This window comes from Pipistrellus kuhlii, unplaced genomic scaffold, assembly GCF_014108245.1.
Source record: "Pipistrellus kuhlii isolate mPipKuh1 unplaced genomic scaffold, mPipKuh1.p scaffold_m20_p_8, whole genome shotgun sequence".
In the NCBI taxonomy this organism is placed as follows: Eukaryota; Metazoa; Chordata; class Mammalia; order Chiroptera; family Vespertilionidae; genus Pipistrellus; species Pipistrellus kuhlii.
The window spans coordinates 18,594,347-18,622,219 of record NW_023425584.1 but is presented as its reverse complement, the minus strand read 5'-3'; the positions used below and the strand labels follow the sequence as shown (position 1 = coordinate 18,622,219).

Here is a 27,873-nt window from a genome sequence, read left to right as displayed (position 1 = left end):
CTTGAAAGAGACTATCTGCTTCAACCTTACTGTACATGTAGAGAAACCAAGGCTCCTGACATGGAGGGACTTATCCAGGGGTACACAGGGCCCCATGGCCCCCAGAGGGCATGGCAAGGGGTCAAAACCTAGAGTACACTACAGATGCCAGAGAAAGTGACATCACAGAGTGAGGGAGTCCCCAGAAATGGCACTGAGAGACTTGGGGTCCACAGGAGCCACCTTTCTTTCTCCCCGTTTCCGGTTGTGTTCTACCAGCGCCACTCTCTGGTTCTCCCATGGCTGACTGACCTCTTTCTAGGACCGCTGCAAAACTGAGTTAGCGCATTTCCATGCTTTTATACAACACCCAGTGCACACACCCCTGTGCACACAATCGCAAACCTGCATGCATGAACAGGTGCATGCACACACGTGTACCTGTGGCCTCAGTCTAACACCTGCACCTTCCAAGGTCCTGCTCCTCCAGAGGTAACTAATAGATTTCTGAGGCTTTGCCACCCATCGCTGTGGAAACCCTCCCACAGTGACTGCCAGGCCTTGGGAAACCTACTTCAGCTCCTGGGCACAGTGGAAACCAAGAACAGGCTGCCCAAGGAGCAAACCTGGCCAGGTTGTTCTCCCCTCACCTGAACCCAGCAGACAAGGGTTATTCTGCCTCAGTTGGCAGTTTCTGTCCACTGAAAGCATACGTGGGGTCTCCGGGCCCAGACCTTAACAACCCTAACCAAGAGATTGAGGCCTCAGCCTGGAATCCCAGCTGTCCCTGGAGCAACTGAAGACAGGCTCAGAGCCTGCTTCTGGGTTTTAGACCAGGAAGGGTAGTCTGGGTGACCACCAGGGGGCGCTCCATCCCAGCCTTTGCACACAGCTGCCCCTCAAGGGCTGGCCCAGGTGTGGAGAGAACATCTTATACCACCTGTTTCCTCTTATGTTATTTTTGCACACTGCCTCATTCCCTAGAGAATTTTAGGTTCCATTTTGAGGTTCTTTTGCTCACCGTTGCTCACTGGAGGTTCTCACTCTGTGGATTCCTGCCCACTCCCGCCCAGCTGAGGTCAGAGGTCTGAGAAGGTCCAGGGTGAAGACCCAGGCCCACAAGGCAAGACTAAGGAAGGACCTGCCTCCCCCTCCTCCTTCCCAGCTCATTTCCTGAGGAGGCCCGTGCTGCAGTGGAGATCACCCCCTCTTTCCTCAGGGAAGCAAGAGAGTCCTGGGGAACGGGAACGGGGAGCAGGAGGAGCAGGACTGAGGGATGGAGAAGCATGTTGAACAGAAAGCTTAATAAGAGCATAAAGTCTGAAGGCAAAACAGGAACTCGAGTTCATTCTGATTCACAGCACATGCAGAGTGAGTGACTGCGAGTCAGAGACGCGGACCCCAAAGTTAGCCATCAGCCCCCCGAAACAACAATCCAGGCAGGACATGCAGGATGGGCTCAGCCGACTCACGTGTAGGACTCAAAATCTCCATTGCTTATGGCTTCAATCAGCTGCTCTGTCACTTTTATAATTTCCTGTTTCCGCACTGAAAGGCAGGAGGGGACACAGAAATAGTAGCAATCGTGACAGCAATGAAGCACCAACTGCCATTTCCTGAGTCCTTGTCATGGACTGGACCCTGTCCTGGGGCCTGCAGGCCTCGTGTACATCGTCTCAGTTATCCTCACAGTAGCCATGACAGGTAGGTATCATTACTCCCATTTCACAGAAGAAGAAACTGAGGCCCAGAAAGGTGAGAACGGTATGAAAGTTCCCTCAGCTACAAGGGACAGAGCCAGTGTCTTAGCTGACAGCCCTTGCCCCCTAAAAGCAGCCATGGAGGGCATTCCCACCCTAGGCCTGTTTTGACTTCAAATACAATTTCCTATCAAAACAGTCAACTGTCAGGGTTGTCCCTAGCAGCCATGCCCAAACTGGAGCTGCTAACAAAGGTCTCAGGGCTTATTCAGCCCTTAGGTATGGGGAGCTTTATGCTCCGTGTGGGTGCCTGTAGGAATCAGGCTCTGAGCTTTCCAGAACTTTCTAGGCATAATGATTCCAAGTTGCTGAGACCTGGCCTCCCCTGCCACCATCGAAACAATACAAACAGCTGCTGTCTTTCCGGCAGAGGGTTAGACGTCACTTTTCTTATATGTGTGATTTCTGAGCTCCAGTCTTCCCATCTGTAAAATGGGGACAACATCACCTCTCATTCATTCAGTGCCAAAAGTCTCGTGGAAAGAACCCAGGCTTCAGTACCAGAAAGGCTTCATCTAACTTCCAACCGAGGCCCTGGCCAGTGTGGGTCAGTTGATTGGGCATTGTCCTGTGCCCGTTCAATTCCCTGTCAGGGCATATGCACGGGTTGTAGGCTTGATCCCCGGTCGGGTGTGTGAGGGAGGCCACCAATCGATGTTTTGCTCTCTCTCCTTCTCCCTTCCGCTCTCTCCAAAAATTGATAAAGAAAAAAAAAAAAAAAAAAAAAAAAAAAGCTTGGGAGCAATTATATGCAGAAGGACCTTTCATTTTAGGCTATACTCTTTTAAAAATATATAAATAAATAAATTCCAACCAAGGCCCTTACAAGATGTGAGACTGTGGGCCACAAGGCAGGTCCCTGGTCTGTCCGATGAGATGGTAGTGCTCCCCTCCTTGGCATGAAGCTGGGATGAGGTGATGAGCACGAAGCACTCAAACCAAAGCCGGGCACACAGTCGGTACACGGTGTAGGTATCGTTTCCTGCATCCTCCCACATGGTGCCACATCTGTGCCACACAGACACCTGAGAGCCGGGTGGGGCCCGTTTCCCCCAGCCGACACCTGAGGACATGAAGCCTCAGTAATGCAGGACTTTGAGGCCAGGACTCTTGGTCCCAGAAGGACAGTTCTACCAGAAGCTTCACATGGTTTCCCAGGGGTATGCCCTCCTTCTCCCTCCTCTCCTCCCCTCCTCCCCCAGGTTCAAGCTCAGCTCCAAATCCGGTCGGTTCACTGGCCTATGGAGCAGCTGCAGGTGAGGTAGATGGACACTCAGCCATTTCTCAGTTTGGAATGTGGGAGAGAGAAAGAGAGAGACCATGCTGGCTGAGGCTGTCCCTGCCCTTTTCCTCATCACTGCCCAAGTCACCCCACCCCATCTCCCACCAGGAGCTCACCTCAGACCCAGAGGACACAGAGTCACAGAACAGCCAGGCTGGAAGAACCCCTGAAGACTGGGGCTCAGCCTTCCTGTCACACTCCTGGGGAAACTGAGGCCCGGGAGGGGTTGTGACTTGCCCAGGGACACGGAGCAGACAGGGTGCAGAGTCCGGCTCCCAGCCCAGGACCTTTCCAGGAGGCCCCAGCACCCCACCATGCTCCCTGACACTCAGAGCCTGTATGCCGTCTTCTCCCCAACTCGAATACAAGTTCCACGGAGGCTGGGCTGTGGCTGCCCTTGGCTGCTGGATTCCCAGGCGCCTAGAACAGGCCTGCCCCCAGGGGAACTCGTTATTAAATTAATGAGCACATCAGGCCTTGTGCTGTGTGCTCAACCTGCGGGATCTTGAAAGCTCACAGCACCACTTCACGTGGCTATCACCTCCACATCACAGGTGAGCAATCTGGAGGTGAGAGACGTTATTGTCTGCACCGTGGACCAACTGCCCGGCGTTTGCAGCTCCAAAGCCCATCACACTCTCCTCACCACACATGCCCCTCAGGGCAGGGGCCCCTGCCCAGCACAGCCCTAGACACATGGTGGGTGCTCATCTTCAATGTCTGTTACCACCATGAACCACAAATTATTTTTGAATAATCACCAGGGCTGGGGATGAGTCCATCTGAGGCCGTGAGCTCTGCCAGGTCACTCGGGGGCCTTGCCTGGGGTTGGGACAGCGGCAGCAAGAAGGAAAGAGTGAGTGGATGGCACCAAACCAAGGCTGCTATGTTGCCCTGTTTCCTGGAATTGCCCCAGTTGCCTAGTGGCCTGTCCCAGGGAGCCCAAGAGCCTGACCTCCTGGTCAACTCTGCCCTCCGGCATAGATGCTGGAGACTGAGGATGGAAAAAAGCCACCGCTGCCAGGAGACACGTCACCCAGCCTCTCCCACGCGGAACCAAGGTGGTGACCCAGAGCGGGTCCATGTGCTCACGGCAGGCATGGGGCCAGTGCCACGGCCCTGGCCTCCTCCATCTGGATTTTAAGAATGCTTCCAACTTGACATCCCATGAGCCTGTGCGTAATGCCCTGCCCCCTGTGCACTGCCTCTCATGCCATCTCAGAGAGGCTAGCAAAGTGGTCAAAGACATGATGTCGGTAGCCAGACTCCCTGTGTTTGGATCCTGGCCCTGGGTCCTTGGGCAAGGGACTTCCCCGTGCCTCCGTTTCCCCATCTGTGCAATGGAGCTACCAATAGCACTTACCTCATAGGGTTGTTCTAAGGATTATGTGAGTTAAGAATATAGCAAAAGAAATAGCTGATACATATGTGGTCCTCACTAAGAACCAACTACTGTTCCCAGGCCTTTATATCAACTCCTTTTATGTCAATAATGATGCAATATAAAAAGCATTTAGAGCAGAAGCTGGCACTCCCTACATGAGAGCTGTGGTTAATATCTTTTTAAAAAAATAAACATATTTTTATTGATTTCAGAGAGGAAGGGAGGAGAGAGATTGGAACATCAATGATGAGAGAGAATCATTGACTGTCGGCCTCTTCCATGCCCCCGCACTGGAGATCGAGCCCACAGCCCAGGAATGTGCCCTGACTGGGAATCGAACTGTGACCTCCGGTTCATGAGTCGATGATCAACTATTGAGCTGCAGCAGCTACTTATTATCGTGTGCAAGTCTCCGAATTGGAAGTTCCTCCTGAGGATGGCCTCTGACCTCAGGCTGCCTCCCAGCGGCCTCATGTGTGAGGCTTTCGTCTGGGTTTCATTTGGGGGCTTGCAGTCCACTGGGCAGCCCGCTGCATTATGGGACAGCTCTCACCATTGGTGCCAGCTTCCTTCTTCTTCCAAGTTGAAATCTGTCACCCTGAAGCCCCTCGCTATGGTTCTGGTTCCCTTCTGCCTTCCGGGGCCCTGCACTGAGTTGTCTGCTCCCTGGATGTATGCCTTTGCCCTGCCAGTCTTCTCTCCTCAGGGCTGAAGGCCTCCAGGATGTGGTTTGAGGCTCTGACTCAAGCGGGCCATCTACTCTTCAGAGGCCTCACTGAGTGTAAGCATATAATCCCAGGTGTGGCTTGGATTCTACACAATATCAGGTCCGGAGTAGCATTCTCTATCCCCTCCCCACTTCGGACACTACCTCTATTAATATAGCCTGAGATAATACCTAACTTGGTTTTGCCTCCAGCCACTCAGGACACCAATTATGCCAACAGTCAATGCCTAATGGGAAGGAATCTCCCTAGCTTCATTCTCTGGGACAAAAAATTAAAAAAATAAATTAAAAAACCTGGGAGTCTAGTGTTCCTTAAATCTGGATAAATTCACTCTGGTTCTGGGCCCCTCTCGTGCCCTCAGCAATCCCATTGCTATGTGAGGGGTTTACTCAGCAGCTGCTCAGGAGCAAGCTGTGCACGTCCACCTGCCAGGCATTCACCCAGACAGCCCAGGAGTGCTCCCCTAAAGATGGAAAAGCTGAGGACCAGAGAGGTTAAGGCACTCTCTCAAGATCACACAGCATGCCAAGGCTGTGATGGGATCGGCATTCCTGGCTGATATTTCCCAGAATGTCTCTGCTGAGATTCTGAGGCAGTTCTTGGGGCCATAGAGGAAATGAATATTTCATGGAGCTGACCGGGAGGGGGTAAGGAAGTGGGGAGAAGGCCTGGCAGAGCCCAGTGAGATTTGGAGGGGGAGAGGCCTGCGCATAAGGCCTGAGGTGCTCTGAAATATTAATGTCCCTTCCTTTGCTCGTGGGAAAATGTTCCCTGGAGGATGACATTTCTAATTAATTTTAATGGTAGGTCAGAATCCACCCCACCAGCTGCTATTCTCACTTAGGAAGAAGACTTAACAGATCAACACCGGAAAATGGTTCTCTGGAAAGTTTCTCTGAGGCCTGGAGAAGCTGTGGGAGGCACAGGGCTCCTCTTTCCTGCCAAGCACGGGAGAAGCTCCTGGCTGAGCCGGCGTCTCTCCCATCAGACATGTGGGGGAATGAGGCAGGGAGTGGCTCCCAGTTCTGCCATTGATAACCCGATGTGCCCTTCCTCATCCTTGAGCTCACACTTCCTCCTGTAAAGGGGCCTCGCCCTGGCTGGTGTTGCTCAGTTGGTTGTGCACTGGAAGGTCTCAGGTTCGATTCCTGGTCAGGGCACATACCTAAGTTACAGGTTCAATCCTCTGTCAGGGAGGCAACCAATCAACATCTCTCTCTCACATTGATGTTTCTTTCTCTCCCCCTTCTTCCCTCTCTAAAATCAATAACATTTTTAAAAAAGAAGGGGAAACAAAGGGGGGACTAGATGAATTAAATAATATTCAAGGCTTCACAAATGTCCCCAGTGATCTAACACAGAGAATGATGACTGTAAGTGTAGGGCTCAGGGATGCAACCCAGAGCTATTCCCCCAGGTGGAAAATGTCTGTGGCAGCTCATATTTTACATTTATAGCGCACACAAGTTTTGCATTCTCTTCCAAATATTTCTCTGTCTGTTTAATATATAAATATTTGTCTTAAAATAATCTTTCAGTAAAATGGATGTTCCAAAAATGGCATGTGGCTTCCTGTCAACCACAAGCTCTAGCCTCAAAAAAAAATTTAAGATTTATGAAACAATTTCCATGTGCCAAACACTGTGTAAGCACTTTATATGCAGCATCTCATCTCATCTTTACAGCCATCCTCGGAGGTTAGAACTATTATCATCAACTCTTTATTGTTAAGGAAACTGAGGCTCAGAGAGGTTGAGTAAGTTGTTCAAGGTCAACCAGCAAATGGACCCCAGTGAAGAAGCACAGAGCTAGCGTGCCTCCATGGTCCCTAACTACTGTGAGACCAGAATCATGAGACCACAGCGAGTCTCCCCAAAATCCCAATCTTACCATCAGGACAGTGAGCCTCAACTATGGGGCCGGTCACAGAAACACCATGTCTCAGGCCAATGCAAAACCATAGAATCCGAATCCACAGGGGCAGGGCCATGGGTGGGTGGAGAATTATACTTGAGGGACTTAGAATGCTGATTTGACCCTAACAAGGGATTCTTCTTCAAGGCCATGTATTTTTAAAGGTTGGCACTAGTGCCTTCGTGGAAAATGAATTTGCTCTAGTGCCAGTCTATGGCATTAGTGAGTCCCCCGACCTGTGCCCCACAAGGGGGACTGATCAGAGAGGGCAATACACAGGTGGGGTTGATCTTCCAGGGTACCCTGGCAGACGCAAGAGGTAGTCATGGCATTTACTGTATCAAAGCTGTCTTAAAACCTGGATTGCAATTGTGCAAAAATACTTATTGCATAATAAAATGGTCTTTTCTCCATTATTATGTTCTATTCAAGGAAAATTATCTAAACCACTGAAAAATGTCTAAACTGGCCCAGCTGCGGTCTCTTCAGGTCAACGGTGTCTTCCTAGATTTCAGAGGCTCCCAGGCGTCTCTGACACGTGCCCAGGTGCGGGAACCCCGAGCTCTCTGGTGTCCCTGTCCCAGGGGGATGAGGAGGGCAGGGTGCAGACGGAGCACAGAATGTCACCAACGCATCCAACTATTCGGTGTCCCCTGGCCAGAAGACGCATCCTTTCCACACACCATGGCCCCCTGCATGGTGGTTATGAGCCAGGCCCTGGAGCCATGCTGCCCGGATTCAAACCCTGACTCCACCCTTATGAGCTATAGGGCCTGGGGACACTTGACTCGACTCCTCTGTTTCTGGGGCTGTGGGATGCATGGGGTTAACAACAACCTCCCCAGAGGGTTATGATGAAGTTCAAATCAACATAAAGCACTTCCAGGTTAGCCCACAACACAGCCATTATTTCTATCACGGTCCTCATTACCGCCTCTTACTATCCGATCGCAATTACATGCGGCTTGCTCCCTCTGAGGACCTGCATCCCAGGTTGCTCCTAGGCAGAGCTTCCCATGATTCCCATACAACTGAACATCCTGCATTTTGCTTTCCCTTTCCTCACAGTTATTACTTCATGTTTTCAAAATCAGCACACTTAAAAAAATTCAAACATGCTTATTTCAAAAGGAAAATGCATACCGCTGCGATACATTTATGGCAGGAATGTGTTACGTTAATCTTTTCTGACACATATGAAAGCTCACGCATAACCTCTACAATAAAGGCCCAGCTGTGTACCACGAGTGGCCTGAGTATCCCACGCCGGGCACAGTGTGCTCAGTCTGGAAGGAACCAGAGTGAGGTTCTGTGCAGAGCAGCAGGACGGGGTTGGCACTGGGGCCCTTTCAAACCATCAAACTAGGGGCTGTCAGTGTAGGGGGCCTGAGGAGGCTTTGGGGCCCAGGCGTCAGACGCAAGGCCCCCCTACCTTTGGTGTCTTCGTCCTCAATGGTGGTGTTGGTGCTCTCTGAAGATTCCTGCCAGAGAGAACAGGGAGGCATTGAGGCCTGCCTGGCCAGCAGGAGGGGGCGCGGCCAGTGGGGGGCTGCCCCGGCTGCCTGATGCTGCAGCCTGGTTTCTGTAAGCCTCATTGGCTCTGCCATCCGGAAGCTCCACTGAAAACCTGTCAGACTTCTGAACCTACGAAGGGGAAGGGCCCAGCTAAGCAGGTGGCTGGTGATGGAGGCGTGGATGGAGGGATGGATGCAAGGAGAACCCTGGCCTTTCTGGACGGGCTGGGAGGGGTCCCTGGGCCGTTTTGCTTGGGGATCATAGAGGGAGTATAGAGGGGCAGAGAGGCACATGGTGGCCACAGAATGGGGAAGGAATACACACATTGGCAAGAGAGGAAGAGAGAGAGAGAGAGAGAGAGGGAGAGGGAGGCCCAGTGTGAGAGAGCTGGGCTTTTCAGGGAGAGAAAAACCACACACCTGAGGGAGACAGCATTTGGAATCAGAAGAAGAGGGACATGGGCCACTGTGCCACCACTGGAGGCAGGGCTGGTGGCTCCTCTGCCACCGGCAGGCCCTGTATAGCCTTGTTCAAGAAGGGCCTCTCCGGCACCCACTGCATTGGCCAAACCAAGCCCCTCCACCCTGCGTCACAACTGGCACAAACCAAGCCCTGAGATGAGTTCCACAGCAGAGGGCGGGGAGAAGCGAGAAGCCAAGGGCTGGATGTGGGATGGGGTTCAAATCAAGCTTCCTACCCAACAGCGTTCTCAGGTCTACGGTCGGGCTGCTGGTCTGGGCCATGGAGTTGGAGGTGTCAACAGAAACACGCCAACAACACGCACACGCAACACACATATTTGTCACACGAGGCACACGTACCGAGCACGCCCTGAGCACCCTCTCCCCGCCCCGGGTTCCCTGTGCAGCCTGCAGGAGGGAGGCAGGAGCGAGGGGTCGAGGCCCAGCATTTACCGGCGTTTGGGAGACGGCAGACACTCACCATTAACTGAACGCTGGAACTGGACTTTCTTTTCTGGAAAAACAAGGAGAAGAGATGGGACAGGAAAAGACACAGCATGAAAACGGCAGAGAGCAGAGGAATGGACGACAGGGCAGGTTCGGAAGGAGGATGGGCCTCAGGGCATGGGGGCAAGGAATCAGGGCCACCAGCAGCAGCTCACCTGGTGGGACCAGTCCTCTCTCGGCCTAAAGTTCTGGGGCCTCATGCACAGCTGCTGGGTCTCACAGTCTAATCACCAAGCTCCAGGCCAACCCTCCCCTGGACCAGGGCTCCCTCTAAGCCAAGCTCCGCTGGGGGGAAGTCAACCCTGGTTCTCCAATGCCAGTTGCCTAAGGCCTCCAGAATCTAAAGCTCTTGAAGGACAAAGGGGTGCTCGGGTCGGGGAAGGGGGGGGGGGTGAGGTCCAGTTTCTCCTAGACTCCCATGCATCCCTGCTGAAAGGACCCCAAGCGTCCTAGACTCATATAACCAGGCCCCTTCGAGGAGTGTGGGAACTCAGTCTAGGGTGGGGTCTTGGGATTTCCGTTTAAAACAGTATCTTCAGGAGATCCCAGAGCAGGGCCAAGTGCGGGAACCAGTCCTCTAACTGGCCTTTGGACTTCCGCTTGTGTTCACAGCTTCCCAGTGCCTGGCCTAGCCAGCTCCTTTATGCTGAGAGAGAACCCAAGGCACAGCCAGACATTTGAGCCGTCGGGTCCTGCCATTCAGCCCACGCTAGCTTTGGAGGGAGTTTGTAGCTTTCCCTGTATTACTGGCTGCGGAAGCAAGGGAAGGAAAGAGAACGGACAAAGGTAGATTATCTTCTTCTCTCAGCTCTAAGCCAAGAGTCTTAAAGACTCATGCAGAGGGTTGCAGCTCAAGACTGACACTTGAATTGCACAGAGAAGAAGCTGGGGCCCAAAGACGGGCAGTAATCTGCCCGAGGTCTCTCAGCTGCCGTCAGCAGAGCAGAGGCCAGAACCCCTGAGTGCTGCTCTCTCCTCTGTCTGGGCCTCAGGCACCCACAGCCTGGCTGCTCTTCTAAGGTTTACCCTTCCCAAACCATCCACACCCGAGGCTGCTCTCCTTGCTGCACTGAAGGGGGTGGGGGGGAGCAGAGGAGAGATTGGAGATGCCCTTAGGGTGGGTCCACCAGGGAGAAACACAATATTCTGAGGGTCTTCAGGTCTAATTCTGGGCTGAGATCCTGTGCTCTCTCTCCAGGGCCTCTGCAGACACGACAGGGGTGGCTCGCCAGACACAGCCCCTGCACCTGCTCCAGCTGGGCCGGACAGTGTGACTTCCAAAGCCAGCAGCCTTCAGACAGCCCTTCCTCTCCTCTCCTCTCCTCTCCCTCTCCTCTCCTCTCAGGAGAGAATCCGAAGAGAAGCTAAGCAAGAGCTCTCTCTCCTTTCTCCTCGCTCTCCTACCTTCTTCTTTCTCTCAGCTTCCTCCTTTCCCCTCCTTCTCCTCTCCTCTTCTCCTCTCCTCTCCTCTCCTCTCCTCTCCTCTCCTCTCCTCTCCTCTTCTCTCCTCTCCTTTCTCCTCCTTTCCTCTCCTCTTCTCTCATCTTCTCTCCTTTCCCCTCCCTTCTTCTCCTCTCCTCTCCTCTCCTCTCCTCCTCTCCTCTCCTCTCCTCTCTTCTGCTTTCCTCTTCTCTGCCATTCTTTTCCCTCTCTTCCTCTCCTCTCCTCCTAGAGTCAGCCTCACTCCCGGATGGAGCCAAGCCAGGCACAGTGTTTGGGGGAAGGGACAGGCCCTCTCAGCTTGGCTGACAGCAGAAACCTGAGGACTGGCCCAGGGGGCCAGGAGGTTCCAGGCGGGACACGAGGAGGGAACACAGAGCAGAGACCGCATCAGATTCGGACGTACAGTGACAGGATGGGACATGGGAGAGAGAAGTCACAACGGCACGGATGGGACACCAACAGGGGCAGTGAGTGGGATTGAGGGTGGGAGCAGGCGGCCCCTCCTCATAGCAGTGGAGGCCTTGGGGTGATTTGGGGGGAGGGGGGGGGCATCGCTTCTTGATAATGGGAAGACTCAATTTCCCTGAGTCACAAATGACGATACTAACAATAGTCCCACACTGACCAGCATGCCAGCATTTATTTTACAAGAATCTTTCACCAAAAGTAGAGTCACATCTCTTAGAACCACCTGGAAAAAAGCATGGTTCTAAGGTTAGCAAGGATGATGGAAAGGAGAAGTATGTTCGAAATTAGCCTCAAGAGCCACTGAAAGCCCTTGCAGTACAGTGCTGCCCCGTATCTCTAACTCCAACTGGCCAGCGGTCCTCCCGGGGCAGGACCAGTGCCTGCCTCCTCAGCGAAGCCCGGATGGTGTTTGGCTGTAGGAAATCTATGTTTCCTCACTTTGGCTGAACATGTGTCAGTTGAAGACGCACAGGATGACTCCATTGCCATTCCTCCTTTGCACAGATGACGGAAGCGATGACCCTGGTCCCCAAGGGAGGGACTCAGATTCAAACCCTTGGCTTTTTGACGAGAGCCAGTTTCACTCACGTTGAAAACATGACTGGACCCCAGAGTGGCATGTGGCAGGCAGGGCGCCCTGAGTTCTGGGCTGGACTTCCCCTCGGCCCACCCCCTGGAGGGGAAGGAGGCTGCACTACAGAGAGACGGCCGGGCCAGGAATAGCCTTTGAGCTTCTGTTCACCCACCCAGGCCGCCCTGAGAAGTCTCTGTCGTAGCTGCCGGAAGGAGGGGCACTTCCCTCAGTGCATCCGCTGTGACTAGTGAGCGAGGGCCTCACTATGCCGTGGCCTTGCCCTCGGACAGGCTCCGCCTCCTGGCCTTGCCGGAGAAGAGCCAGACCAGAGCTTTGTCCCAAGACCCTGCCTGAGGGAGGCCTTGACCTCACAGCAGCGGCTCTGGTTAGGCTTTGCCAGGGCCACACCACAAGCCAAGCAGACCGGGACAGCCCTCCCTCTGCCGCCGCCTCCTCCACTGACCTGGGCCACAGCATACCAGCCCCTGTGGCCTCTGCCCCATATCTCCCAAATAAAATTTTCCCCGGGGAACCCCGTGCCCCAGCGTCTACCAATCAGGGCCAAAGAGAGTTCCAGGGGTTCCAAACCGGCCACCCCACGTGGTACATCCCCCCATTACCCTTTCAAATGGCAAGTCAAACAGCAGGCGAGCCAAAACTCAATCCTGAGCCCCACTGCAGGACTCGGGATGTGTGCATGTCAACTGTAGAAACTGTGTCAGCTTTAGCTCTGTGGATTACCAAATACTCTCTTGAGCAAACTTTGTTTTCAAGACAAATCTTAAGCCAGAAGTCCAATGCAAAAAAAAACAGATATAAAAAGATAAACACACCGGCTGGCACCTCATGAACATGTGTCTCACATCCTGCACCTTGCTAAGCCCTCGACTCACGTGATCTTGGCTCATCCTCACAAGCCGCGCTGCGAGGTGGACACCCCTTGACCCTCTTTGCTTGAACGAGGAAACACGGGCTCCGGGGATTCAAATAACCAGCCAAGGTCCGAGGCTGCTAAGTCCGCCCAGGATCTCTTCACCACGGTGCTGGCTGTGACATGGAGCCGTTCTGGCTGAAGTGGGCATGGGAAGCCCAGAACCTTCTCTGCTTGCCGCTTCTAATCTCACCCCCATCTGCTGCTGGAGATGCTTCCCCGGGACATTTGCGCTCCAAGGACTTCAGTTTGAAAACCACAGACTTCAGCGGCTAACCAAACACTTAGCTATTCCTCCAGTACCCAAGACGAGAGGGAGAGTGATTAGACAGGGTTTTGTCAGGTTTGTTTGTTGGTGTGTTTTTAGAGCTGAAATCCTAGAAATCATGGAGTCCACACCCTTCCACCTGCCCATTGTACCTACGGGAAAACTCAAGCCTGCAGAGGGCTAAGAGCAGAGGGGAGGCCCAAACCCTGGCCGCCGAGAGCCAGCCCAGATCCCTCCCATGTAACCGTGACAGACCAAAGCCCGCGACCCGAGACTGTAAATGCCGCTACAAATGAAGCCACGGAGCCACCAGCCCACCTGGTGGCTGTGTTTGGACAACGTCCCACACCTTCCAGTGTCCTGGGCACAGCCCAGCCCTGGGGCCCTGGCCAGGCAGGGCTCTGAGCCCAGAGAAAGGCAGGGTCTCAAGAAAGGAGAACCCACAAGGAAAGCCAGTGGCAGGCAGAAGGGGGCTGCAGAGAGTGGGACCAGGCCCCAGAGAAAGAGGGAGAAGAGAGAGGAGGGGAGCGGGGTCAGGGGTGTGTGTGTGTGGAAGTAGCTCGGGCTTCAGGACTGGGAGGGAGGATACAGGGCAGGCCTAGGGGATGCTTAGCATTGAACCAGCAGGTCTTCAGGGGAAGAGAGCACCTCTGGACCCCAAAGTGGAAAGGAATTGCTGTCCATCCTTTTGGGCTGGGGTGTATTGGGTCAGGGATCCATTCCTGCCAGCCCATACTCGGAAAAAGGGAAGTTTTCTTATGGTCATCTCTATCCCTTCCTTGTACCTCCTGCTCACCAGTCCTCCAGCCCCAGAGAACCCCAGAAACCTCCTTCTGACAGCCCAGTTCCTTGTGCCCACTCCCACCCCAGGCCATCTGCATCTCCCACCAGCTTTCAACCCTCCCCCGCTCCCGCTCCCTCCCCGGCTTCCTCCCCTGATCCTGGTGAGAGGTAGGCACCGAAGCCCAGGTCTCTGGGTCTGAGATGGCCCGGCTGCCGGAGAGACCACATCTGCCCAGAACGCCACCAGCAGGGCCTGGGTCCTCGCCAGGCCAGAAAGCCAGGCCTTCTTGAAGGAAACGCTGCCAGGGCAGGCCCTGGTGGCTCCCAGGGGGCTTACCTTTACACCATCATTCTTCTTGTTCCCTCCACTCTTCCCTCCTATGGAGGAGAGAACGTAGAGGGTTACCAACACCAGGCAGGGCACCAGGGCCCAGAGTGCGAGGAAGAGCAGCATCCACGGGCAGCCAGAGGGCAGGGAGCCGGCTCAGCGATCTGGGGAGACCTCCTCCCGCTTCTCCTCCCTCCTCCGGAGCCTGGGACTGCCAGTGGCCCACCAAGTGGGCCCGGGCTCCCACAGTTCTCAGCAATAGCAAGTGTGACCCCCCAGCCCCATGGGTTGAGGTTGGGGAAGGTATCCAGTGCGTCCCAGGGCTGTGAGTAGCTGTGTGAGCCCGGGGATTCCCTCTGGATCCCGGTCACCACCCGTGTGGTGTGGCCAACCCGGAGGCCCGGCTGCCCGGCCGGATCAGGAAGCTCTCTCCCCAGCCCAGCCTGCTCTAATTTTAGCCCCATGCTGCTGCAGAGGTCATGTGTCAGCCCTGCCTACTCACGCTGGACAGCTGCGAGCCGTGTTTTGCCAGTGACAAGAAGCAGATGCCCCCTTGTGGGGCCCAACCCTGTCAGAGCACCCATCCTGGCGGAGCTCCCCCTCCCCCCTCAAACGCCAGAGCTCCAGGCTGGGGTTGGCGCTGCCCCCCCGCGCCCCCCCCGGAAAAGCAGAGCAACAGATCTCAGGGAGGTTCCACTTTTGTCATTCCCCTTTCCCTCCCCTCATCTCCTGGCCAGAGCCTGTGGGAAGGGAGGGCATCAGACAGGAAGTGGCATGAGTGCCCAGCTTGACATCCAGCTGCTCAGACCTCAAGCAAATGCTTTGTGTTAAATGAGATGGGGGTGTCTCTAAAGTGCTTACTCAGCACAGCGCTTGGCCTCTGTGCAGTAGATGCTCAATAAATGGCGCCACTTGCACTTCTCCTGGCGGCCTGCAGAGTGCGCTGGCGACAAGGGGCGTACAAGATGTGGCAGCCCCAGAGGCTTTGAAGGAGGGGGCTCCTGATCTGTCCAGCTTCCCAATCACCCTCACATTTCCAATGAGCCCTACCGGGCTCCCGTTCAAAGTTTCCCTCTTGTAAGTAAGTGGGTACCTCTGGATCCGAAGCCAAAAGGAATGGCTGTCCCTCCCCCACAGGCCTTGTGGGCTGAACCAGGCTGCTCAGAGGCCAGGAGTGCTTGCCCCTCCAGCCTCCAGGGGGCCCTCTCAGATCCAGCCACTATGGCAAAACTGTGTGTGTATGTGTGTGTGTGTGTGGGGGGGGGGGGGGGGGGGGGGTTCTGTGAGGCCATATATTCTATTTTCAAGAGAAGACAGAGATCTGGGCTTTTCCAGGAAATCTCCTGATATTTAAGTGCTGGAAACACTTTCCAAAAATTTTTGAAACACCACTGTCCCACTCCCCGACCCCCACCCCCCTGCAAGCACTTCTAGAGATTGGAAGTAACCCCTGGGCACCATCTTTTAAGTTCTGGATTAGAGTTCTCTAGGGGCACTTCAGTTGTTAAAAAAAGACTCTGTCTGGGTGGCTCATGTTTCAGTGTGAGGAGCGCAGGATCCTTGTCTGGGGAAAGAATGGGAAGGCAGTTCAGGCAGTGGCGAAAGCTCAGATCTGAAGTCCCAGGGTTTTCCCACGCTGGGTCTCATTCTCCCAGCTCGCTAAATGGGCAGGGGGTCCCTCTCACGAGGCCTGGGCTGTAGCCGCCCAGAGTCGGCCCCTTGCTGCGGGGCCAGCCACGTGACCACAGCCACCTTCTCAGGCTGGCTGCAGCCCCAGGCAGAGGGCCCCTCGGGTGAGCTTTGCCATATCTGCTTAGCTGCCCACTCAGCCTCCGGGCTCCCCGGAGAGAAGCCTCTGGCAGCGCTGGTCCTGGAACTCTCCAGTGTGCCAGGGGGAGCCTCTTGTTAAACCCTGACACTAATCCCTTCCCCTTCTCTCTTCGGGGACCACATGCCACAGGTCATTGGGCATTCCCTGCCCTAACCAACCTGGCTCTGGCCAAGGCAGAAGGCTCCTGCCCTGGCTAAGGGCGCTGGCACTGAGGTTGGTCAAACCTGCGCTGATCACAGGCTCTGCCTCCCCCTAGCGATGCCACCTGGGCCTACCACATCTTCTCCTCTACCCCCCATCTCCCACCCCCAGCTTCAGCTTCCTCCTTCAGAAAGCAGGGATGGCGATGGCCCTCACTGGGCTCTGTAACCACAGGGAACAGGAATACTGCTCAGTCCCACCTGGACCTGGACCCACATTTGAGAGGCCTTCCCTCTGGCTGGCTCATTCTGAGAACCCCAGCACTCCTGTGAGGCAGGAAACACAGACTGAACCCCTGACCCTTTCCTTCCTCATGGGCCCGTTTAGCTTGCCAACCTCTGACCCTTCTCCACTTCTGGGTGCAGGTTTGCATCACGTGAGCAAAGCCCCCAGTCACGGGGTCCTCTGTGCCCCCGCTCTTCCAGGCCCCTGGGCCGGAGGGTACCTAGGTATCCGATGTGGCAATGTCCCCACCTCCTGCAGGATGTGTTTGTTGGGGCTTTGAGGTCCTACCACCTACCAGAGAAGTTCCTGGTGGCCAGCATCGTGGTGAGGATGGCTCCCTGCACAGGTGAGAGGAGAGGGTGTGGTGGGGAGAGAAGCCGGAGGTGAGTGGGGAGAGGAGAGACAGAGAGATGGGTGATGAGTGGCGAAGGAGAGTCAGGTGCTCCACTCATACACAAAGCCAAAGCCTCTGCCCCGCATCAGTCCCCCATGCCACAGCCCAGGGGCCACCCCCACCTCACTGGAGAAATCAGGGTGAACTCCACCTTAGCTGGCTCCGCTCCAGGGACAGGGCCATTCTAGACGCAGATATTAATAGGTCCCACCGGCCTGGCCAGAGCTGGTGCATGGGCCCGGGGACACCTGTCTGGGGGCTGCTGAAGGCCAAGGAGGTGTCCTGCCTGGGCAAGGACAGGAGACCCTGCACCCCAGGGCCCTTCCCGTGTCTGCCCTCCGCTCCGGGGCACTCAGCACCTCACTCTAGTACCTGCACATCCCTAGGCTTGAGACCCTGGAAAGTTAATGCAGAAAAGGCCCTTTCTGTCAACAAGGGGGCTGGGGGCTGGGGGCAGTGGCCCTTCTAGTCTGACGCTCTCTGATTTGGACACTCCGAGTCCGACAGCCCATGGTTTTCCCCCTGATTCTGACTCTTCGAGACTTCTTCTGTGACAGCACCCCCTAGGGGCTAGGGGTAGTACTCCGTTTTCCTGGCATCATGCTGGCCACCACCCTTGGCCCAGGTCCCCATCCTGAGCCTCCGTGCCAAGCTCGGGAGCAGTTGGTGAGAAGGTTCCAATGAGCCGGGGCCTCAGTATCTGTCACTCGGCATGCTGATGGCTTCTCTCTCTTCCGACCAGATGGGGACCCCTCGGTCGCTTTTTCTGCCTGCTCATGGGGTCCCTGGCAAGGTCTAGGCCAGGAGCTGTCATGGCCCAGAGAACACACAGGACCTGCTGAGAGGCTGCAGCTCAGGGCCCACCTAGGTCTCCATGTAATTTCCTTAGGGTCACGACCGTTATCCAGGTCTCTGGGCCATTCCTCACCCCCATCATGGCCTCCTTCCTAGTCACATGTCACTTCTGAAACCTCTGCTGAAACACTGCAGTCCCCCTAAGGCAGTGTTTCCCAAAGTGCGGTATGCGTACCCCCAGGGGTACGGGAAGAATTTGATGGGGGTACATGTTGCACAGGAGTTTGGTGGGGATATGCACTGCACTGTGCTTAGCTGCGCCTAATTCTATGTGCTCATGAGTACGAGGGGTACTCAGCGTTACGAAAATTATAGAAGGGGTACACATATGTCAAAAGTTTGGGAAACAATGCCCTAAGGTAGGGGTGTCGAACTCAATCAGAGAAGGGGCCAAAATCTAAAATCCAGCCTAAATTGCGGGCCGAATGGTTTACTGAACAGTCATAAACTGTCATTGTGATGGAAATGCAGCGGAGTGCAGTGATGACAGCGCGGTGCGGGCCACATTGCAAGGCCTGGCGGGGCGGATTTGGCCCTCGGGCCTTGTGTTTGACACATGTGCCCTAAGGGATCAAGCTCAAGTCTTGTTCCCTTTTCCACAGGCTTTTCTCTCTGTCAGAAGTACCTGCCCACTCTGACACTACCCTGCGATGCCTGCTTCTCCTTTGGGGCCTCAGCTTGTATGCTACTTGCCCAGGACAGCCTCCTGGAGCCTTCCCTGGTCCCTCTAGACCTGGCTCATGGCCCTGCTGTGTACACCCACAGCCTGGGGGCGTGTAATCACAGCACTCACCACGGCCCATCATGTCCTGGTTATGTGTCTGTCTCCACTGCTCACCACCCTACCCAGACAGCAGGAGTTCAATAAACGTTTGTTGACTCAGTGAAGGAAAGGACAGTGAGTTGTCTCCTGGGCATGGTGGAGACCAAGGCCACGCTACTCCCATGACTGGGGGCCTGGAGGGTGAGGACCCGTTACCTTCAGTTTTCTCCTGGCGTTGAACTTCTTCAGGCAGTCCACGGTCTCCTGTCTGTGCATGCAGGAGGCCACGGTGGACCGGTGCTGGAGGGATCAGGGAAGAGGTCTGTGAGTAGAAGGCAGACCTACCCAAGGGCCCCTCAGCAGGGCGTCCTATGGTTGTGGTTGGCCATGTTGAGGGAATAATTCTTTGTTCTAGGGCAGTGGTTGGCAAACTCATTAGTCAACTGAGCCAAATATCAACAGTACAACAATTGACATTTCTTTTGAGAACCAAATTTTTAAACTTAAACTTCTTCTAATGCCACTTCTTCAAAATAGATTTGCTCAGGCTGTGGTTATTGTGGAAGAGCCTCACTCAAGGGCCCAAAGAGCCGCATGTGGCTCGCGAGCTGCAGTTTGCCGACCACTGTTCTAGGGGATGTTGGTAAACCTTTCAGGAACTTAGCATTTGGTGCACCAGACATTCAGTGCCAATACACACCGTCGTGATGCCAATCTCCAATTGGAATTTCCCCTGGGAATCACAGCAGGGTCAGTGTCTCTTGGATAAAGCCCCTCACCCCAGGGACAGGGACAGGGACAGGGACAGGACTTCATGAAGGCCGTAACCCTGAGGTCTAGGTGGGTCCTGGGAAGGGTCTTGCTGAGGAAGGCTCACCGAGATCCAGGGGTGCTTGAGGGCCTCGGCGGCCGTGATGCGTTTGGACGGGTTGATGGTCAGCATCTTATTGATGAGATCCTTGGCTTCTGGAGTAACGGTGTCCCACTCTGGTGATGGGAACTGAAAGGGGCAGAGGGGCCAGGTTTGCCCAGCCTACCCCAGGCCACCCCTGCGATCCCCCAGCCCCTGACTGGCAGGGGAGCAGGCAGGGGTTCTACTGCCCATCCACTTGGGCATCCATAACCAGGAGGACTTGGGGCAGGACGCCCTGACCCAGGAGAAATGAGAATGAGGGGCCTAGGAAAAGGGGGCTTCCCTCTGCTGTTCTGAGGATGTGCCTTATCTGGAAAGCAGCAGGCCTGCGGTGAGAGCCCAGGCTTCAGGATCACAAGGCTGGGCTCAAGGCTGCTGCCTGTGCTGAGTGACCTTGGGCGAGTCATGTGACCTGGAGGTGCTGTGAGGGTTAAGTATGGTATTAAACACATGGCACATAGCTTAATAGAAACCAGCCATGTCAAAGAGCAGTATAGTTTGTAGTCAGAAGCTTAGACACTAGAGCCAGACTGCCTGAGTTGAAATCCCAGCTCTACCATCTCTTAGCTGTATGTGCTGAGCAGTTATTGAACCTCGCAGTACTTCACTGTTATTGTAAAACAAAGACAATAACAGTACCTATGCCATAGATTTGTGTGAGGACTAACTATAATAATACATAGAAAGCATTAGAAGAATGCTATATAAATGTCAGTTATTATCATTTGTGTGTGTATAGATCTATCTATCATCTATCTATCTATCTAAATCTATATCTAGAGAGAGAAAGAGAACTTGGCTCTAGGATCTGCCCCCACTCCTACTCCCCCCCTCCCCCTCCCCAACCTCTTGCCTCATTTTGCTGCTGCTTCGCCATCTGGAGCCCACCTCTTAAGGGGCCACTGGTCATAAGACACAGGCAGCTCATCGCCTGGCCTCAATCAGCCCTCGACTCCGCCTGTCATTCACCCCTGGCCCACAACTAGAGAGTGGCAAGGAGACCCAGATAGACTGGAGGGCAGGAGAGGGGCATCCTTGGGTCCTGACCTCACCAGCCGTTGGCTTTCTCTGGAAGGGGCTCAGGGTACGGCAGGGAGGCTGGAGAGAAGAGTGAGACTCACATCATAGGCGCCGGCTTTGATCTGCTGGTACAGGCGGTGCTGGTCCTCATCCCAGAACGGGGGGTAGCCCACGAGCAGGATGTACAGGATGACTCCTGGGGAGAGAAAGCGCCGAGGGGAACGTCAGCCCTTGTGAGGAGAAGCGATGGGGAGGGGAGTGATGGGAACAGGGAGAGAGGACACCAGAGGTGCCTTTGGAAGGACTCACCACAGGCCCACAGGTCCACGGGCTTCCCGTACGGGTCCTTCCGCAGCACTTCTGGAGAGAGGTATCCAGGCGTCCCGGCAAACCCTGCTCCCAGACACACAGACAGGCAGACACACACCGAGGGTGGCAATAAGTAAACCAAAGCAAGGTCCTGCTGGAGGAGGGGTGAGAGCTGCCCTGGAGATGGCAGAAGCACCTCCTGCCCTCAGATGGGGCGGGCAAGGCCTCTAGACCAGGGGGCACAAGTACAAAGTACACTGGGCACCACCCCCACTCCAGAGCCTACGGCAGAAGACTTTGACCAAACCCAGTGCCCTTCCCATGGGGTCCCGACTCAGCCCCATGAACTTCTAGCAAATCTTCCCAGCAGCCACTACCAACCAATTCCTGGGGACACTCAAGACAAAATGTCCTTTTCAGTCAGCCCCATGCTGAGCTGAATGAACCCTGGCTCTACCTCTTTGAGGAGCTGGTCCTGGGATGGCAGGAGGCTGTCCCTCACGGGCTTTACCCTCCATCCCTTGGGGAGGTCTCTTTTTTAGGCTTCCTTTTCCTCATCTGACAAATGAAGGCTTAGGTATTCCTGTTTTAAATACCTAAGGCAGGATGTACAGGATGACTCCTGTGTCTTATGACCAGTGGCCCCTTAAATACCTCCCAGCATTGTTGGAAGGATCGATTGAAATAATGGACACCCCAAGTACTCCAACAGTGATCACAAGAATTTATTGAGTGTGTTCCTATTTATTGAGCTGAGCACTTTTTATGCTGATCACATTTAACCCTCACACAACCCTGAGGAACATTCTATCATTGCCCCCATTTTACAGATGAGAAAAACAGGCTGGGAGAGGTGCCATGAGGCCCAATCACACGCCCCATCTGTAGCAGAGGCGGAACTGGAACCCAGAGCTCTGGCTCTTAACCACTGGTCAAGACTGCCCACTAAAAAGCGTCCCCGCAGAGCGGGAAAGACTCAATTATGCCCAAATCTCAGAGCATGCTGCATCCTCTGAGCTTATAACCTTGCTCTGCCCCTTTTAATCACCTTTGACCTTTTCCAGGTTTCTTAGCCTCTGTTCCTCATCTGTAACATCGGGATAATAGTCTCCAGCATCCAGGATGTGGGGGAAACCCATAGAAGCCTCCAGCCAACAGTGTAGGTCTATGTGCATGTGAAGAAGCTGTGTTCTGTTTGATAACCATGTCCCTGCACCTGCCCTACCCACCAACCCAGAGGCTGTGTGAGGAGGGACCTCTAACTCTGCTACCTGAGCCCGGGCTGGCCTAACACCTTCTCCAACCCGCCCCTGTTCTGGCGGAGGTCCCTAGAGGTCAACATGTCAACACCAGGCTGACCCCCAACCCCCCTGCCCCCACTCACCGAACCATGCCTGCTGCTCCCCCTCCACCTCTATGGCCAGGCCAAAGTCTGCCAGTTTCACCGCAGCGCCCTTGAGCTTGGAGGCCAGCAGCAGGTTCTCCGGCTTCCCAGGTCCAGAGAGAAGAGGGAAAGGTGGGGAGGAGAGGGCCAGAGGACAGTGAGCAGGTCCAGAGCCTCATCACCAGGGGCCTCGGCTTACAGGCGAGCAGAGGCACGCTGCCCCTGCCTCCAGCTCCAACCCCAGGACCCTGAGTTTAGTCCCCAGAGAGAGGACTACCCCACTGCAAGTCTTCTGCAACAGAAAGAATCTTCCTCCACCAGCCACCCCCTCCTTCCTCTCCCTCCCTCAGGGTCTGGATCTGGGGCTGAGGTGAGGGGACAGGCACCACCACAGTAAGAAAGAAGAAGCAACATCTACTGTGTTCCTACAATGTGCCAGCCACTAGGCTAAGGGCTTTACACACATAACCTCATTTATCATCTCAGCAACTCTTTGGAGTAGGCATAATTATCCCCATTCTTATAGCCCCTGAAACAGTCATGTTAGTTCTCACCTCAGGGCCTTTGTACTTCCTGTTCCCCCTGCCTCGTTTGTCCTCCCTATGAGCTTCACGGTGCTGGCCTCTACTCTTCATCTGGCTCTCACCCTCATGCCACCCCTTCCAAGAAGCCCTCCATGACTACCCTAAGAGCACCCAGGTATCTCCTCTCTTAGCTTCTTGTTGTTACCTTCACAGATTTCACCGTGATTTGTAATGCCGTGTTTCCTTGAAAATAAGACATCCTCCGAAAATAAGACCTACTTCCAGGTTTCCTTCTGAGTGAAATATAAGGCATCCCCCCGAAAATAAGGCCCCCCTAGGCTAAACATGAGAGATTTGGTCCACTGATTCTGAAAGAAATGGAGTCACAAGAAATTCACCAAGAAATTCAGGAATTGTATTGTTATATGATGGTGTTCCAGAAGATGATGACATGATTGTCATTGAATAAATGAGTAAATTCTTGATACTGTAGGATTCACAGTTTGTCTGGTTTGTGTTAACAACTACCGTACTACTGTACCATATACAGGTAATAAATTTCCTTTATTTTCATTTAACAATAAATGTGTACCGTATTCTTTTTCATGGAAAAATAAGATATCCCCTGAAAATAAGACCTAGCGCATCTTTGGGAGCAAAAATTAATATAAGACACTGTCTTATTTTCAGGGAAACGGTGTTTCCCCCATCTGCCTATGTGCTTGTACATGACCTGTCGCCCTCTGGTATGTGAATTATCTGTCTTGTCCACCACTGCATTGCCAGCACCTAAGACAGAGGCCCGCACATACCAAGCACGCAGTCAGCATTTGTCATATGAAGAAAGAGGAGGAAACTGAGGCTCAGAGAGGTAAAGTGACTTGACAGAGATCACAGAGCTGATAAGAGACAGATGCAGAATCACAGCACAGTCTGGTTCCCAAGCCATGCCCCTAGCTACTCTAAGCTGAGCGACAGGGATGGGGAATGGAGGTCATGGGGGCCTCAGACATGCCTCCTGGCCTCTGGGGAGTTGAGGCTGCTGTCTCCTGCTGGGTCTAGAAGACAGGAAATCGCCCTCATTAGGACGGAGAGAAGGTAAGAGTGTGGACTTCCCAGTTAAGATAGCCCTAGCTTCTGACCCCAGCTGTGGGATTTGGATAAATTATTTCACCTCTCTCAGCTTTAGTTTACCTCCCAGAACAGGAGGATAGTGCCTATCATTGGGTGGCAGACGAATGAGTTTCCATCATTCACGTTGAGGACTTCACAGTGGCAACAGCAAGTGCCTGACAGGCACCCGAACTCATTTTCTGCCTGGGGAGGGGCTGGGGCGCCAAGTCTCTGGGGACAGCTGGCTTCCTCGGACCACTTCGCCACTTGGATTTCCAAGAGGGCCCCACCTCTGACCTTTCATTGCCCAGAGCGAGATGGGCCACAAACAAATATAGCTCCTTACGGCCCCTTTTGTCCTCTGGGGACTGCGTTCCCAACGTGTCCTGGGTCTCAGTAGCCGTCCTGCCCTGATTTGATGAATGTGCCGCTAATTATTCCATCCAGAGTGGCCTAAATTTGTGCTGCCTCTCCTGCCCCCTCCGCCCGTGCAGGGGCCGCAGCTATAATGGGAACAGGCCTTCGGGGAGAGCCACCCTGCAGTCTGGCCAGAGACCTTCCTGCCTATGAGTCTAGACTGAGCCATAGGGAGCTCACCTGCGTTCGGGTGAGGAGCCGTGGACTACTCATGGCAGTCAGAGGAAGGCAGGGGTTCTGCTCAGGGCATTTCAGCCCAAAGAGGAACCAGGCCTGACTAGAGGGTGCCCAAGGAGGGTGCCCTGGGTGAGAAGGGCCTGGAAGTCCTATCCTGAGTGGGAATGGGGAACAGCCTGTGGATCACTCAGGAGCCACCACAAAGCCACCCAAGTGCCTCCAGGGCTGCTCTGAGCTGGAGGCTTGAAGTGTGTGGCCCCAAAGGGTAGAACTGGGGAAACCCCCATAGCAGGGAAGAATGAAGGAGCATTTCCCAACAGTACAGGGGCTACCCTGTAAGAAGTGAATTTGTAGTCACTGAGGACCAAAAAGCAGAAGTTTGATGGGGACCCAGAGGGTTGTCTCAAGGGGCTACTGCACAAGCAGGAGCTGGATTGAGTGGTTTTTGGCCTCAGACCACCCAGGTCTTAGCTCAGACACAACTGAACTGCATGTTCTCAGGCAAATCCCTGGGACGCTTTAGGCCTAGTTTCCTGCTCTGCAAAGGAGTGATGCTATGAGCTACCGGCTGCTGAGGCCACGAGGCCCAGCAGAGGAGCGCTGTGAAGTCTGTGCTGACCCAGCAAGACCGTGCGCTGATGCCACCCCTGTCCCATCGGCTTGTCCTGTCCATCTCCTTCTCCAGGTGGGAAGAGAGAGGACCCGAGGGCCCCAGGACCCTTTTCATTCTCCCCTTGCCCCTGGCCGCCAGAGACCTGGAAACAAGAGTAACCGCATCTGTGTACCAGGCACTGTGCTGTCTCCTTTGACATTCTCACCAACCTGTGCAGAGGTTGCTATGGCAACACCCACTATAAAGAAGCTGACACTGTGAAGCTAGAAAGTGTCCCAGCTGGGATTTGGACCAGACCACAGCCAGGCTTGGCATTCTAACCGTGTCTCACCTGCTTGGCACAAAGCACGCAGGGCTGCGATTCGGGAGGCCTGGGTCCCTAGCCCAGATGTTCCCCCTCCCTAGGCCCAGTTTCCTTATCTGAACAGTGAGGGGAATAGCCTCCCTCCAGCCCAACAAGGGGACCTGACACCACTGGTGGCTCTGCAGGTGGAGGGAAGGTCAGGGGGAGGAGGGGCAGTCCCTGGGGAGCTGCCCCCTCGGGCTGGCGGCTCACCTTCAGGTCCCGGTGCACCACCCCCATCTGGTGGCAGTGCAGCACGGCCTCCAGGATCTGCTGGATGCAGTGGCTGGGGAGAGAGAGGCAGGCGTCACATGGGAAGGCAGGCCTCCCCTGGGAAGCTGGCAGGCGAGATGCCCTGCCAGGCCACCTGGGGAACTCACCTGGCGTCAGCCTCACTGTAGTACTCCCGGGCCACGATGTCCTCAAACAGCTCCCCGCCGGTGACCCTGGGGACACAGGCTCAGTCACCCTCCCACAGAGGCCCCAGGTGCCGCCTCTGCTGGGAGAATCTCCAGGGAGCTAAGGGCGGGGCCTGGGCACCTCAGAACCTCAGCCTCAAAGGAGGGGCTCACAGGGATGTCCCCCGCTCCACCCCCTTCCTGGCTTCCAGCCCACACTTCCTCTGCCTTCCCTCCCTCCAGCCCTGGCTCTTCCCCGGCCAAGCCCAGGTGGGAGCTGGGGTGGGACCCTCAGAACACATCACTAGGATTCATTAGGTTCCTAGAAGCCCGAGGGCCGGGTCTCGATTTTGCTGTTTAATAGACTTTATTTTTAGAGTCGACTTAGGTTCGCAGCAAAGCTGAGAGGAAGGCACAGAGGTTTCCCACACACCGCTGTCCCTGCCACACGCACACTCTCCCCCATGACCAACACCTCCAGGGCTGTTGGGTTTTTTTAACGGACGAACCCAGTGTCATCACAGAGCCTCTGGCAGCCCGGGAACCACCAGCCCTCTCATTTAATTATGGTTTTCCACTCAATCGACTGACGTTCAAAACTTTAACATTATTCCAAAAGGAAGCTTTGGATCACCGGTAGCCACAGATAGAGACAAAGCTAATGTGCTGGTGTTTCGGGATCACCCACTTGCAATCACTTCTAGGAAACCCTATTGGAAGAGGGAGCTCAGCCCGGTCTGGGGCCTTTGGGACCCAGAGAAGCCCTCCTTGCTCCGGCCGCCCTGACGTGCCCTGTGCATCCCAGGGTGGGCCCGAACTCACAGGTCGAAGATCAGGTAGTGGTGCCCCTCCTCCGAGATGCTGTCATGGAGCCGCACTGTGGGAGGAGCCAAGGCAGCCAGTTACAGGAGCGCCCACTGCCCTCCCTCATCCCTCTGGCAGCAGCACTGCAATTCCTCAGCCACTGAGCACAGTGAGGTGCCAGGGGCTCTGACGAATGCAGGTGAACAGGGGCTCACTCACTCACGCACTGCCGAGAGGGTCTGTGGTCTCTAAGCCTCCCCCCCACCCTTTTAAAAAATATATATATATTTTTATTGATTTCAGAGAGGAAGAAAGAGGGAGAGGGAGATAGAAACTTCAATTATGAGAGAGAATCATCGATTGGCTGCCTCCTGCACACCCCAAATGTGGGATCAAGCCCACACCCTGCATGTGCCCTAACTGGGAATCGAATCGTGACCTCCTGGTTCATAGGTCAACACTCAACTGCTGATCCACGCTGGCTGGACCAGACCTCTTTTTTGGGTCAAAGTTCGGTTTCCTCCCCCGCTCCATTTCTCCGTTTCCTTTCTGAGCAAACAAGCATCATGGGATGATCCTGTCGCTCACATCTCTGCCTTTTGCTAGCTGTGTGCCTTTGGGCAAGGTGCCACACCTTTCTGGGCCCCTCGTTCCTTGCCTGGACGATGAGAATGAGACTCTTGGATTGGAAGCACACAGTTGGTGCTCACTCAGTGCTGTGAATAGCCCCGATCTGCTTCCCGGTCTGAGCAGAGAATAGAGGATGTGGAGGCGGGAGTGACAGCAGTCCCCCGGTTCTGGCATGCTGAAAAACTGTCCTCCCTTCACTCCTCGTTTCCCAAGGACAGAGCCAGGCTCCCAGGAGCCCAGAGCGCCCGAAAGTAGCCTCCGAGCTCCCGAAACAAGGGGCCTGAGGCCTGGGGCTGACTCGGGGGCCTGCACCCTGCCAGCCGGACAGGTTCACACCCTCCCCTGCGCTACAACCTGGAGCTGTGCACGGCTCGGGTGCGGGCCGGAGGATTAGGATGGAGCGCACGTTGGGGAATTACACAGCTGTGCGGATCACGCGGCGGCTATCTATTCACTCGTTCGGAATCAGCTCTCAATCATGTGTTTCTGTGAAAAGCAATATGCAAAACCGTGTGCCAACGTTGTCCTTTTCCCAAGGATGCGTTTAAGCTTGTATGTCATAGGTCTCCCCGGAGGAGATGGAGATGTGGAGAGGGGAATTGGAGGTGTGAACAGGGGTCATGGGTAGGTGAGA

General features: G+C 54.7%; 1 protein-coding gene across 7 annotated transcripts in view; it reads right to left on the bottom strand.

Annotated features, from left to right (window-relative positions):
• Positions 1-27,873, bottom strand: part of CAMK2A (calcium/calmodulin dependent protein kinase II alpha) — a 62,364-nt gene that overhangs the window by 8,316 nt on the left and 26,175 nt on the right. For 2 of the 7 annotated variants that reach the window (XM_036424046.2, XM_045576340.1), the window contains exons 4-15: positions 26,628-26,682; positions 25,788-25,853; positions 25,621-25,693; positions 22,221-22,323; positions 20,837-20,920; positions 20,629-20,723; positions 19,472-19,594; positions 18,811-18,894; positions 16,878-16,920; positions 14,335-14,375; positions 8,480-8,528; positions 1,452-1,527 (exon numbers count right to left, since the gene is read on the bottom strand). In XM_036424046.2, the coding sequence (XP_036279939.1) occupies positions 1,452-1,527; positions 8,480-8,528; positions 14,335-14,375; positions 16,878-16,920; positions 18,811-18,894; positions 19,472-19,594; positions 20,629-20,723; positions 20,837-20,920; positions 22,221-22,323; positions 25,621-25,693; positions 25,788-25,853; positions 26,628-26,682 (892 nt within the window). Of the gene's footprint in view, positions 1-1,451; positions 1,528-8,479; positions 8,529-9,504; positions 9,538-14,334; positions 14,376-16,877; positions 16,921-18,810; positions 18,895-19,471; positions 19,628-20,628; positions 20,724-20,836; positions 20,921-22,220; positions 22,324-25,620; positions 25,694-25,787; positions 25,854-26,627; positions 26,683-27,873 lie in introns of all 7 variants that reach the window. The other 5 variants (XM_036424045.2, XM_045576338.1, XM_045576341.1 and 2 more) reach the window with 5 other exon arrangements.